The 13954-nt window shown below is 38.3% G+C and overlaps 1 protein-coding gene across 27 annotated transcripts in view; it reads right to left on the bottom strand.

Moving 5' to 3' along the window:
* The window catches only part of EGF (epidermal growth factor), a 100409-nt gene that overhangs the window by 31743 nt on the left and 54712 nt on the right, over window positions 1–13954 (bottom strand). For 21 of the 27 annotated variants that reach the window (XM_005555679.4, XM_005555681.4, XM_005555687.4 and 18 more), the window contains 4 exons: window positions 11126–11274; window positions 5443–5547; window positions 4018–4241; window positions 118–285 (listed from right to left, as the gene is read on the bottom strand). In XM_005555679.4, the coding sequence (XP_005555736.3) occupies window positions 118–285; window positions 4018–4241; window positions 5443–5547; window positions 11126–11274 (646 nt within the window). The remainder of the gene's footprint in view (window positions 1–117; window positions 286–4017; window positions 4242–5442; window positions 5548–11125; window positions 11275–13954) is intronic. The other 6 variants (XR_012435021.1, XR_012435023.1, XR_012435022.1 and 3 more) reach the window with 2 other exon arrangements.

The following is a 13954-nucleotide window of genomic DNA, read 5'->3' as shown; positions in this document are numbered from 1 at the left end:
CAGTCAGTGAAAATTACAAAATCCCCTCCACCCCCACCCCAACTGCGTGACATCAAACAATTAAAATAGTTGCAGATTCCAGCCAAGAAAAGACTGTGTAACATCTCCAGTATGTACCTGGTTTTGCCAATGGATGAACCACAACCAGTGAGGAGGGCTTCAGCATGCTGCCTTGGAGACGTACTCTATCTTTGCCAGTCTTCTTGTTTACTCTTATTACTGATGGCATAGCCCAATCTGAGAACCACACATAATCCTCAAACACGGCTATAGCAAATGGGTGACCTGGAAACAATTCAAATGTGTTCAATACACCTTCTTTGTCTTTGCAATGACTATTTATGAAAGGACCAGGCTTGAAATGTACATGACATTCCTACACTAAATCAACTATTTAGCTACTCAGCAAGTTATAATCAAGCCACCAACTTACACACCTGACTCAAGAAGAGCCCACATGAGGAGGGAACGTCACCTTAGAATGGGAGCATAGTGGCATGAGGTCCCAGCAAGGCCCATTATCACCCAACATTTGCAGAGTGGGAGAATGTGGGTTGATTGTCTTCCCAGCACCATGAAGGAGGCAAAGGTGGAATTTTCCCTGTTTAGTACATCTGTCACTATATATAGACTAAACTCGAGTAACATATCTTATCACTCTTTGCCTTAGGTTCCTACTCTTTTGAACAGCAGTGATATGCCGTAGATCAAATTCACAGGTTGTTGTAAGGATTTTTCAAAATTTGAGGTAATTGTATGAGAGTCTCCCCACATTCCCATCATCACCAACACATTTGCCTGCATTCGTCCCCCACCTTCTTTCTCCTCTCTCCTTATTTAATATTGACGTGTGTCCCTGATGTCACTCTTCCTGCTTTCTCTAGGGCCTGGATCCATCAACAACCACCCCTTTCTCTAACATCTTCCCTCTCTTCATTCCACTAGCTTCGTTCCCTGTCTACTAATATCCTCTCTCCCATCTTCATTTCCTCATCCCTGTGACCCCTCTGGCTGCTCTTTGTCTCTTTCCTTCCCTTTTTAGCCAAGTTTTTGAAAGAGTCATTTATTATCTACTGCCTCCATTTTCATGCCTCCTACTGACAGTAAGTGGGCATCCTTCTGAGCCCACCTCCACCAAACCTACCTCTCTGTGCCACTGGAACTGCTCTGAGAAGGCATGCAAGTATTAAATATGCAAGGGAATGTTTTAACGTACTATCCCAAGTGGTTAGAGACTAAAGATAAGGAGGCTCAAGTTGATGTTTTAATCAAGGCTGCCCACATTCCCACAGGCCACTCTTTTTGTAAACGAGCAATGGATTTGGCAGATGCGAATAAATGTCTTCCCCTACTGGTGGCAAACTCAAATAACTTGTGGTTGCAAAGCGCCTCCACTTATCACTGTTGATCAGGGTCATTAAGATTCATTTTAGTCTCTGGCCCTTTGTCCCAAATTAAAGCCTGAAGTACAGCAAGGGAATGTTTAACATAACTATAGTCTTTTTTATCAAGGTGAAAAAGCATAACAGAAAACTTAACATCTCAACCATTTCTAAGTTCAGTAGTGTTAAGTGCGTTCACACATTGCTGTACAGCCAATCTCCAGGATTTTTTCATCTTGCGAAACTGAAACTCTATGTTCATTAAACAACTTCTCATTTCCTCTCCCACATCCCCTGGAAACCACCATTCTCTTTTCTTTTCCTATGAATTTGGCCACTCCAGATACCTCAAATAATTGGAATTGCACAGTACATGTCTTTTTGTGACTAGCTTATTTCACTTGGCGTAATGCCCTCAGGAATTAATCCATGTTAAAGCACATGTTAGAATAGCTACAGTGTTTAAACAAATACCCTACACTAGACATAATCTTTCTTATTTTTTGTTTACAGAAGAGCCACAATTGCATTTTAAATTAAGAATATCTTCAACCTTTTAAAATAAATTTTTAATGTACAGACAACATTATATGTTTTTATTGTGTACAACATGATGTTTTAAGATATATATACATTGTGGAACGGCTGAATCTAGCCAATTAACAAATGCATTACCTCAGTTATCTTTTTTGTGGTAAGAGCACATAACATCCACTCTGTTAGAAATCCTGAACTGGCATTTGGGAAGCCACCACATATATACCAGTAGATGGCACTGTAATGATGGGAATGTTACTTACACAATTTAATATAATATTATTTGATAATGGCCTTTAATAGTTGTATTAGTCATGTAATATAGTAGCAATATATTCACAATAAATTCACAAAGTATCTGCTATGCTTTTTTGTTCAAAATATGGTGCCTTCACATTCTGGTTAGGAATTTTCAAATTCCTTTCTAACTTTTTATGTCAAAGGTACAATTTTACATTTATTTAGATTATGTATTTTTTGTTTTTTGTTTTTTGAGACGGTCTCACTGTGTCACCCAGGCTGGAGTGAAGTTGCACAATCACGGCTCACTACAGCCTCAACCTCCCAGGCTCAAGCGATCTTCTCATCTTAGCCTCCTGAGTGGCAGAGGGATTACAGGCGCTCACCACCACGCCCAGCTAATTTTTGTATTTTTAGTGGAGACAGAGTTTCGCCATGTTGGCCAGGCTGGACTCGAACTCCTGGGCTCTTGTGATCCTCCCACCCTGGGCTCCCAAACTGCTGGGATTACAGGTGTGAGCCACCATGCCCAGCCTGAATGATTTTTTAAAAAAATAATGTATGTGTTCTCTACTAGATTCCTTGGCTTTACAGATATCATATTTGTTTTACTCTCCACTGTATCTCCAATTCCTATAATGTCTCAATCAATACCCCTGAAGTAAATGGATGATAAAGTCTAACCTTGTATATAAGCATATCACTTATTGTGAAGTATATCTTTAACTTTTAGAGAGTCTTAGAAATACATAAAATTTTAAATTATACTTATCTTGAGCCAAAGAGAACAGGCAAAATAGGTGTCTTATACAGATTATTAGTTTGTTAGTTTCTTCCTAAATGAGAGAAACCATGTTTTTTCATCTTTCCAACCAATTTCTAACTCTCCAAAGCATCTTCAGCACTTCCCTAGCTCTCATTTTCTCTATGCAATCTATTACAAAATCTTCTTATTTTATCCACAATAATTTTTAATACCATAATCTTTCATTCCATTTTTAAATGACAGTGTTCAAACTCAGGCCATCACCATTTGTTGCCTGGACAACCACTATAGGCTTCTAACAGATTTCCTTCTCTCCAAATTCCAATCGAACTCTTATACTTTACCTAAGCAGCTATCCAGAGATGCCAATCTTAACATATACACTTTATGCGCAAGAACATTCAACGCCCCTCTACTAAATTCAGAATTTAAGTTTAGTCAACATATCCTGGCAGTACTAACATACAAAGACCAATTTTTGCAGCCTTATAATCTTTTGTCATCATCTATTTACCACAAGGCTCAGTTTAAATACTGTCTTTGTCATTCCCAGAGTCAAAATAAATTTCCCACTGCTTATATAATTTCATAGCCATTTTGTACTTCTTTTAACAGTTGGCATAAGCTACAATGTTTTAAAGATATTTATGAAAACACATGACACCCATGTAAAATCTGAAAATAATAGGAGAGGAAACTATATTAATCTTTGCACATATTACCAACTGATACTCATTCATACCTAAAAGTGCCTACAATATCACTGTTGTGAAACAACATTTTCTAAAACATAAGAAATGAAAACAGCTGAACCAAGTTCTTATTTCTAAAGGAGTTTAGAAAATTTTAATATTTTCATTCTGATTTTGGGACTTCTTGGAAAGAGAAATGATTATACAACACTATTTTTTACCCAGTATTCCAATGTTAAGGTAAGCCTTGTAGCTCATGATTCCCTGGAGAAGTCTGTCTCTATTCCATATTCACCCATATGGCTAAGTGGTATGTGTGTGTATGTGTAAACATATTTTGTATTTAACACTCATAAAACACTCAGTCAAGATGAAGAAATCACCCATCCCAAAGCCTCACCTACATCGTTCTGGGTAAGTGTTCGGCGTTTTGAACCATCCAGATTGGCCATTTCAATCACAGACTGCTTGGCATCGCACCAATACAACTTGTCAGTTAAGAAGTCAATCGTTATTCCATTGGGCCAGATTAGATCAGAGCTGGCTATAACCAGTCGGCCAAGGCCTTGGAGGGAAGAACTTTCAATTCGTGGATTAATCCCTGTATCTGTCCAGAATAACCTCCTTTAATCAAGAAAGCACACAACAAATAATATCTGCATGAAAGAAATTATTCTGTTCTTTCATCTTGAAAATATCAATGTAAATTACTTTATGATACATTAAAGTGGCACACTGAGGAATACAGAAGAAGAGATAGCACTGTATGTGGGACAAATAATTTTGAAAAGCAGAACAATTAACTTGTCTATGTAAAGCATCTTCGAAAAGAAATGTTTAATTAAGGCTCAGGTCATTAGATTAAAAGAGAAATTAGTTTAAAAACTGCAATAGTGACTAATCAAATAGTCATGAGTAAATAGGCTTGAGTAAAATATTCTTGAATTACCATTTGGTACTGCACAAAGGCAATGAAATCTTGCTAGCCTATTCTGTTAAGCATATGTAAAACTCACCGCATTTGTAATACTACAACATAAAGGAAAGTTCATATTTATCTGTTATCCAGTTTTATGCAATGTACTCTATTAACTCAGTTAATTTCAACTTCCATAAATCAGGTGCTGGGCACATTTATTTTTGAAGTCAATATGGTTCATATTTTTTTATTGGCCTATTTAGAAATGGTTACATTCTCACAGTTTTAATCATTTGGCTGACTCCAAATCAATTATCAACTACTATCAATATATTATCTCCCATAAATCATTGTGAAATTTCCCGTGTAAATAAAATAGGGTGGGTTTTTATCTTTGTTTTTTAATAACTAGGAATAAATCCTTTATTGTCCTTAAATCTCTAATCTCTAAATGAGAATTTGTCCGTAATTCACAATTAACAGCATAGTTTTCTAACCTTTCACAATTTCAATTTTCTGTCATCTAAAATCTAGGAATGACCTATATCTTATGATTTTTCTAAATAGAATTCATAAGTCATATAATCCAAATATCCTTTTCTGCTCAGTAAACAACAATGCAAATTTTTAAAGAAAATAGATGAATGAGCTTGAGTCTAGTCGGTTAATGAATTACAGTGCATTTTTCTTTCAAAAAGAAATTGAATTTATTTAAAAGAGCACATTAACAATAAAATTATTATACAAGAATAGAAAATCAAGACATTAAAAGCATGAGGAATTCATCCTGAAGATTTCAACAAATTGCATGGATTTTCTTGGTTTCTGGTTTTGGACACTAGCATGTCAACCATGAACTGTCACATGACTTCTGCAGAGCAGTGCCTTATTTTTACAAATACCTACTTGGCCATTGGATGAACAGCAATTCCTCGTGGTTGAGAGATATTCTCCTTAATGATTATTTTGGGATGTTTTCCATTTAAATCACTCCTTCCAATCAGAGATTTCCTAAAATATGTGCAAAATAAGGGAGTTTGTTATAACAACTTTACTTTTCAAACAAAAATACTCCTTTCTCCTCTTTGTGAAATGCAAAGACAGGCATTCTAAACTAGCTCATATTTCTCTCTGTTTCTCTCTCCCTCTCTCTTTCTCTCTCTCTCTCCCCCACCCACAAACAAAGTAGCAGCAATAGTCCACAAATTTTATATTATTAAACACTCTTAATTAACATCTCAATATTTATCCCAGGTAATGAAAATACCCAATGACAGGACAAGGTAAAAGGGATTGCATCAGTGGCTGGGTGAGGACATTCTCTTTATAACTTCCAATCTCCTGCTGAAACCAATGGAAGCCAGAAGCAAAGAGACTGTTAGCCTCATGGGATCATGAAGAATAGGGAGACAAGCCAGCACAAGGACAGTAGGTGGAGATTTACATTGGCTTTAATTTTCTTCCATTTAATTCAAAGACAAATGGGAGTATAATTGTCCCTCGGCATCTGTGGGGGATTGGTACCAGAACTCTCCAAGGATGCTCAATTCCCTGATATAAAATGGCATAGTATTTGTATGTAATCTATGTACATTCTCCTGTATACTTTAAATCATCTCTAGATTACTTATCACACCTAATATAATGTAAATGCTATGTAAATATAGTTATGTTATTGGTTTTTATTTGTATTATTTTTATGATTGTATTCTTATTTTTTATTTAATTTAATTTTTGAATATTTTTGATCCAAGTTTGTTTGAATCCTCAGATGTGGAGCCTGTAGATAAAGAGGGCCAATTGTACCAAAATATTACTTGTTAATCTTTACATTAAAAAAATAACCTGACCAGGCGCGGTGGCTCACGCCTGTAATCCCAGCACTTTGGGAGGCCAAGGCGGGTGGATCACGAGGTCGGGAGATCAAGACCACCCTGGCTGACATGGTGAAACCCTGTCTCTACTAAACATACAAAAAAATTAACTGGGCATGGTGGCGGCGCCTGTAGTCCGAGCTATTAGGGAGGCTGAGGCAGAAGAATGGCGTGAACCCAGGAGGTGGAGCTTGTAGTGAGCCGAGATCGCGCCACTGCACTCCAGCCTGGGCAATAGAGCGAGACTCCGTCTCAAATAAATAAATAAATAAATAACTCAATAGAATCTGGCAGGGTAGAAAATTCTTATTTCCTGATTTTTCTATTTATTTGTCAAACAAATATTTACTGAGCACCTACTGTGTCAGGGATTGGTCTAAGCATTGGAGGTACAATAGTAAATAAAACCCCTGTCTCTGTCCTTATAGAGCTCATAGTTCAACAGGAACAGAGGGAGAGGGAGGCAGAGGTGGGAGGGGAAGAGAAAGGGTTAGGTGGACTGGATGGGAAGGGGAAGAAAATGTGGAGGGCAAGGGAAGGAGGAGAGGGCAGGGGAAGTAAGAGGGGAAAGAGGGAGAGGAGATTATAACACAGCACATGAAAGCACATGCTGAGAAGGATGTAAAGAATGTAATTGGAAGACTCAGGGAGGGTGACAGGGTGGGTAGCCCAGCCAAGCAGGGATCAGAGAAGGATTCCTGGAGATAATAACAAATGAGGATGAGAAGCAGGCAGTCAGGCAAATGTGGGTGGGGATGGAAAGAGTACTCTAAGCAAGGGAATGTACATGTACAAGTTCTAAAGCACAAGACCTGAAGAATGTGGGGCAGTTATACTTGCGCTTTAGAAAGTTTGCTGTGGTTTTAGTGTGAAAGGGCAAGGCAGGCAGGAGATGATGGCGAGGAGATAAAACAGTAGCAGGAGAAATGGAGAAAACTGGATGAATTTAAATGCTAAACATGACTCTACAGCATCCCCGCCCCCTTCAGGAACAAACAAGAGACACTGAGCAGCTTCTTGGAGCAGGCAGGACCACAGGCAGAGGGGACATAAATAGGGCTAAGAAGAGCCTCCCTTTCCCCATGTACTGCCTGCTTTCCCTGTTTCCCTGCTGCAAACCAGAATATATAACCACCGTTAATTCATTCAGTAAACATCTGTTAAAGGCCTCTCACTTTGCTCTTGAGGGCAATGTCTGCATGAAACAAGCCTGCCTAGAAACACAAGGTAGGGCCATTCCCTGCTCCCGGTTTTACAAAATGCTCAGGAGACCTTCTCAGGTGGCTGGTTCACCAACTATTTTCTAGGCACTGTGTAAGGAACAGGACTCTATGCACAGGGCCCTATTCACAGGCAGTATGCAGAAGAGAGGTGAAGGTAAACCTGGCTCAGTGCCTATGCTGGGTTGGGAACACTTTGCAAACTACCAGCTAAAGGCAGTAGAGAATTTGAAACCATTTCTACTCCATTGCCCCTTTAAAAAGATAATTTTACTCCCGGATGAAGTGGTCATAGGAAGGATACTGCTGGGTGGAAGATATTTTAGAACTTAATGTGTCAAGTTCTGTTCTCAGACACAACTGTCACTGTGCCTCTTCCCTTGGTGGGAGGAAAGAAATTCTGAGACCACTTGCTTGTGACCAGGGGAGATGAAACTGTCAGTTCTGATCTCATGATGATCTCTAATCATCTTAGAGATGAGAGATATCATCTCTAAATTCTGTTTCAGGCAGCAGTTAGGTGATGAGACGAGAATGACATAAGCTCCTGACTGTGGAGCTGTCTCAAGGCAGGATTGCTGGAATTTACTTTTATTGCTCCCCCAAGGTGTTCACCTAATAATATACTTCTATTTGATTCAGCTAGAGAGCGAATCTCAAACTCCAGTGTTGATAATGAGAAACCAAAGACCAGCAGGGATATTTGGGTTCATGGGAGTTCAAGCATCACCTTTAATTGAGTGGTGTGTCCTTCTCTCTCTAACCATTATCTGATCGTCCCAGTGCCACTGAGATCCTCCAAGAGAAAAACTCACCCTCCTTCTAGGGTAAGAGGTGTCCTTCAAGAACCCTAGAAGAGTGATTTTTTACCTCATATTAGTTTTTGTTACCTCAAAAGAATAAGTAAACAGATAGCTTATATTTTTACCCTCTTGATTTTTTACTGGGCAATTGACTTTAGGAATCAGTATTCCTTGATACTAAATAACAGCATTACCATTGGAATTTTCAATGTGCTTCCTTCCTACATTTAGATGTTAATTTGAATCTGTCTTTTCCTAGGCCAAAAATGAACTGCAAGCATCCCACTTTGCCTCTTTTGATTGGCTAAGAGTTACCATGTGATCTAATATTATGAGATTGGAATCTCAGTTATTTAAATCCAATTTCTAGGTAATATCAAGGTTTTCAAACCATAAACCTCTCATTTCCAGACAAATTAAAGGTTTTCTTTTAGCAGCTGCCTTTAGAACCAGGAGGACTTAAGAAGGGCTTGTTATTACTGAAGCCAATGAACAGGGGAATTTAGGGTCTGATTCTCCAGGAAACGAGTGGTGCCTGTCTATCTCCTGAACGCATTGCCTCTGCAGTCGGTACCATGGTGCTATTAATCAAACATTGTTAAAATTAGAGGTCCCTTGTGAATGTGGGGAAATATGAGAAGACTTGGCATCCTTAGTGGACCCGAGAGTGGTTGACATCTGTCATCTTGATCATCGTTTACCCTTCTGAGAACAACTATGTACAGCTCTGTTATTATACACAGCTGACATTTAAAATATTCTTTTAAGTAGGTTCAACACAGAGGAGGTCATTATTATGATTTTTATAATTATTACAACTGAAGTTGATTTTAATTTGTCACATGACTCTGAGTCAACCATATGTTAAATCCACTGGTTTGGGGCGGTGGTACATCTCTATGACTATTAAGAGAACATGCTTTGCAAATGGCCATCCTTGGGTTCCAATTACAGATCCATATGGTACTTATTGACTGCTTGACCTTGGGAAAGTTATTTTCTCTCTCCAATTATCAATTTTCTTAATCTTTAAATTGGAGATAACAAAACTTACCTTTGGGGATTTAATAGTGTCATGGATATAAAGCACAGTATCTGGTGCATTGCAGTTATTCAGTAAATAAATACCCAAATAATAAAGAAATGAAGGTATGATTAGATGAACAAATGAATGAATGAAAGAAAATATGCTCACCTTGGATGTAAAAGGGTCATGTTATGGATAACTGATAACCACATCATACACCTGGTTGATTTTTTAAAACCTGTTTCCCATGGATTATCCTGATTAAAAGAGACATTCTGGGACATAAAACGCCTACCCCCAAGCATAGAAACCCATTCCCTGGGACTTCTCCCTCTGTGTTGGAACTGCTGATTTCACAGAAGTGAAACCCTCATTCTCCCTTCTTTTATTTTATATGGTTGCATTGGTACCAGATGTTCAGGATGGCCACCATTTCACTTTCTGGTTTTCAGTTGCTCTGAGAATATATCCCAGAGCACACTGCATCTCTAATATTATCCTGGGAGGGATCTATGGTTAGCAGCTTCTCTTGTAGTTCTGTAAGGAAGTGGGCTCTCATTAGCACACATAAGGGAAAAAGCCACTTCCTTCCTGCTTCCTGCCATTCAGTTCTGAGGTTCATGCAGGCCACATACACACCAAATACAGGAGCCCTTCCTGCAGCTCTGAGAGTAGGGTTTCACAACTGCGCTCTGGTTCTGTTTTTTCCCACAGAGGGAAGTATAGAGCATCCCTCTTATCTTATCTCATGCACTTTCCTCACAACTCCAGCTGAAGTTCTCCTCCCTCCTTCATGCTTGTTTAACAGGGAGTCAACATTCTAGTCTAAGATTTGTCACTTGCATGCCAAAGCTCATTCCATGGTGGTTCCCTTTGGGAGTGTACACCTGTCATTTGGTAATTACTTATGTGAGACCCTATGACATTTCTTGAACTGCTATTTAGACCAAGAATTTGTATTAATTATTTTGCTGGGGAAATATACCTTATCTCCCCAGCTAAACTAAGAACTAAATGAAAAGATGGAGCACATCTTAGGCTCCTTTATGTCTCCCATGTCACTTAGGAGAAACCTTATTTCCATAGCAGATGCTCAGAGGATGCTTATTGACTATATTCAGACAGGTTTTGAGTTTCCCTGATAACAACAGCCTGAACACAGCCTACTTTCTTTTTATTATTATACTTTAAGTTCTGGGATACATGTGCAGAACGTGCAGGTTTGTTACATAGACATACATGCGCCATGGTGGTTTGCTGCACCCATCAACCTGTCATCATCATACATTAGGTATTTCTCCTAAAGCTGTATCTCCCCTTGCCACCTACCCTCCAACAGGCCCCAGTGTGTGATGTTCCCCTCCCTGTGTCCATGTGTTCTCATTGTTCAACTCCCACTTATGAGTGAGAACATGCAGTGTTTGGTTTTCTGTACCTAACACAGGCTATTTTCTTGGTCTTCAAAATCCTCCCACACACAGAGATGCAATCTTGATGAAAGGAGGAAGCGGGGGAGTGTGGACAGCAATGGTGGCCTCTTTTCTCCAATCCCAGCCAGATGCCTAGCAACATTTTTCTGTGTTCATAGTGGATGATGAAGCCAATAGTATTGCCTATCCCATCACTCCCATCCCACACAGCTTAAAACTGAAGCAGAAAACATACCCTCTGTCTGTCCAATAGAATCTACGGCCAATCCAGTCCACAGCAAGACCTTCTGGCACATCTACTCCTTCCTCAATAAGCCTTTCTCGCTGGGAACCATCCATATTAGCTCTCTCTATCCACTTCAGGGCTGTATGGGCAAAGTATATCTACAAAAGAGAACACAGGCATTTCTGATTTTTTTTTAACTAATGTGGAATGTATACAAATGGCACTAGTCTTTAGGTTGTACAGTGTGTTAAGAGTTTGACTTTGGAGATAGGCACACCTGCAACTAAACTCAAACTAGGCTGCTTCCCAGATATGTGTAACCTTAAGCAAGTTATTCAATGTCTCAGAATCTTTGTTTCCTCATTGGTAAAATGAGGATAATAATACCAAGCTCATTATATATATCTCCTTAGCCATGTATCTGGCACATATTGTTATTGCTATTGGTAATTTAGTAACCCTTGATCACTGGTCAATGACATAGCCATCATGCATGAACTACAGTGGCTTCCGAAAGGGAGCAATGATTTTCAATTAATGAGGGCTACAAGCTGGGCTCAGTCTGTAACACCCCACTTAGACAAGAGACACTTAGTCACTGCAGGTCAAAACTGGTTCCCAGTTTTGTCACTTATTTGCTTGATTGCTTTGGATACATTCTTTAAATTTATTTTACAGATAAATTCTGTAAAAATGAGGAAGTTAGACTAGGTATTTGCTAAAGTTCCTTTAGTCTCTAACCTTATATCCAATCAGATGCCACGTAATGACATTTTGGTTGACGACAAACTGCATATACGATGGTGATTCCATAAGATGATAATGGAACTGAAAAATTTCTATCACCTAGTGATGTTGTAGCATTCATAATGTCATAGCGAAATTATTTTTTATAAGTTAGTGTAGCCTAAATGCTCAGTGTTTGTCTACAGCAAGGTACAGTAATATCCTAAGTCTCACATTAATTCACCACTCACTCACTGACTCATCCAGTGCAACTTCAGTTCTGCAGGCTTCATTCATGGTAAGTGCCCTGTTAAGGTGTATCATTTAAAAATATCTCTTATACCATATTTTTTACTGTACCTTTTCTATCTTTAGAGACACAAATTTTTACTATTGGGTTACAATATTGCTTACAGTATTTGGCATAGCAACATCCGCACAGGTTTGTAGCCTAGGAGCAAGAAGCTAGACCATATAGCTTAGGTGGGTGTAGCTTACACCATCTACGTTTGTGTAAGTGCACTCTACGATGTCAGCACAATGACAAAATTGCATAATGACACACCTGTCCTTAGTGATACATGACTGTAATTTCATTTTAATTCATCCATCTTGTTCAACAGAAGATTTCTTGCCCGTGCAAAGTTCTTTTTCAGTCTAGTATGCACCCTGTCACACAGGTACAAGAATTTCCAAAAGCCTGTTTAAAAATGACCCAAAGCAATATACAGATACAATGCAATTCTTATCAAATTACCAACATCATTCTTCACAGAATTAGAAAAAAAAATCCTAAAATTCACATGGAACCAAAAATAAGCATGAAGAGCACAAACAATCCTAAGCAAAAAGAAATAAAGCTGGAGGCACCATAGTACCTGACTTGACACTCTAAGGCTGTAGTAACCCAAACAGCATGGCACTAGTATAAAAACAGTCACATAAACCAATAGAATGGAATAGAGAACCCAGATGTAAAGTCATATACCTACAACCAATTGATCTTTGACAAAGTCCACAAAAATATACACTGGGGAAAGGATATCTTATTCAATAAATTGTGCTGGGGAAATTGGAGTGCCACAAACAGAAGAATGAAACTGGACTCTTATCTCTTACTATATAAAACTTTAACTCAAGATGGATTAAAGACTTAGGTGTAAGCCAAAACTATAAAAATCCTAGAAGAAAACCTAAGAGAAACTCTTCTGGATATTTGCCTAGGCAAAGAATTCATGACTAAGCCCTCAAAAGGAAATGCAACAAAAACAAAGATAGACAAATGGGAATTAATTAAACTAAAAAGCTTCTGCACAGCAAAAGAACTAATCAACAGAGTAAAGAGATAACCTACAGTATGGGAGAAAATACTTGCAAACAATGCAGTTCACAAAGGACTAATATCCAGAATCTATAAGGAACTCAAACAACCCATGAAGAAAAAAACAAATAACCCCATTAAAAAGTGGGCAAAGGACATAAACAGACGTTTTTCAAAAGAAGACATACAAGCAGCCTACAAACATATGAAAAAATGCTTAATATCACTAGCCATCAGAGAAATGAAAATCAAAACCACAATGAGAGATCATCTTACACCCATCAGAATAGCTATTATTAAAAAGTTAAAAAACAACAGATGTTGGCATGGATGTGAAGAAAAAAACAACTCTTATACATTGGTGGTGGGAATGTATATTTGCAATTCTCTAGGGAAAAAATATGGAGATTTCTCAAGAGCTAAAAATAGAATGACTTTTTAATCCAGCAATCCCACTACTCTGTATCTACCCAGTGGAAAAGAAAGTATTATATCAAAAAGACACCTGCACTTGTATGTTTATCACAGCACTATTCATAATAGCAAAGTCATGGAATCTAAGTGTCCATCAATGGATGAGTGGATTTTTAAAATGTGTCTCATATATACAACAGAATACTGCTCATAAAAAAGAATGAAATCATTATGAGCAGCAACATGGATGGAATTCAAAGGCATTATACTAAGTGAAATGACTCAAATAGAAAATCAAAAATTGCATGTTCTCACTTATATGTGGGGGCTAAACAATGGGTACACATGGACATACAGAGTGGAACAACAGACATTGG

This window comes from Macaca fascicularis, chromosome 5, assembly GCF_037993035.2.
Source record: "Macaca fascicularis isolate 582-1 chromosome 5, T2T-MFA8v1.1".
In the NCBI taxonomy this organism is placed as follows: domain Eukaryota; kingdom Metazoa; phylum Chordata; class Mammalia; order Primates; family Cercopithecidae; genus Macaca; species Macaca fascicularis.
Note: the sequence above shows the minus strand (reverse complement) of the source record. Positions and strands in the feature narration are given on the sequence as shown.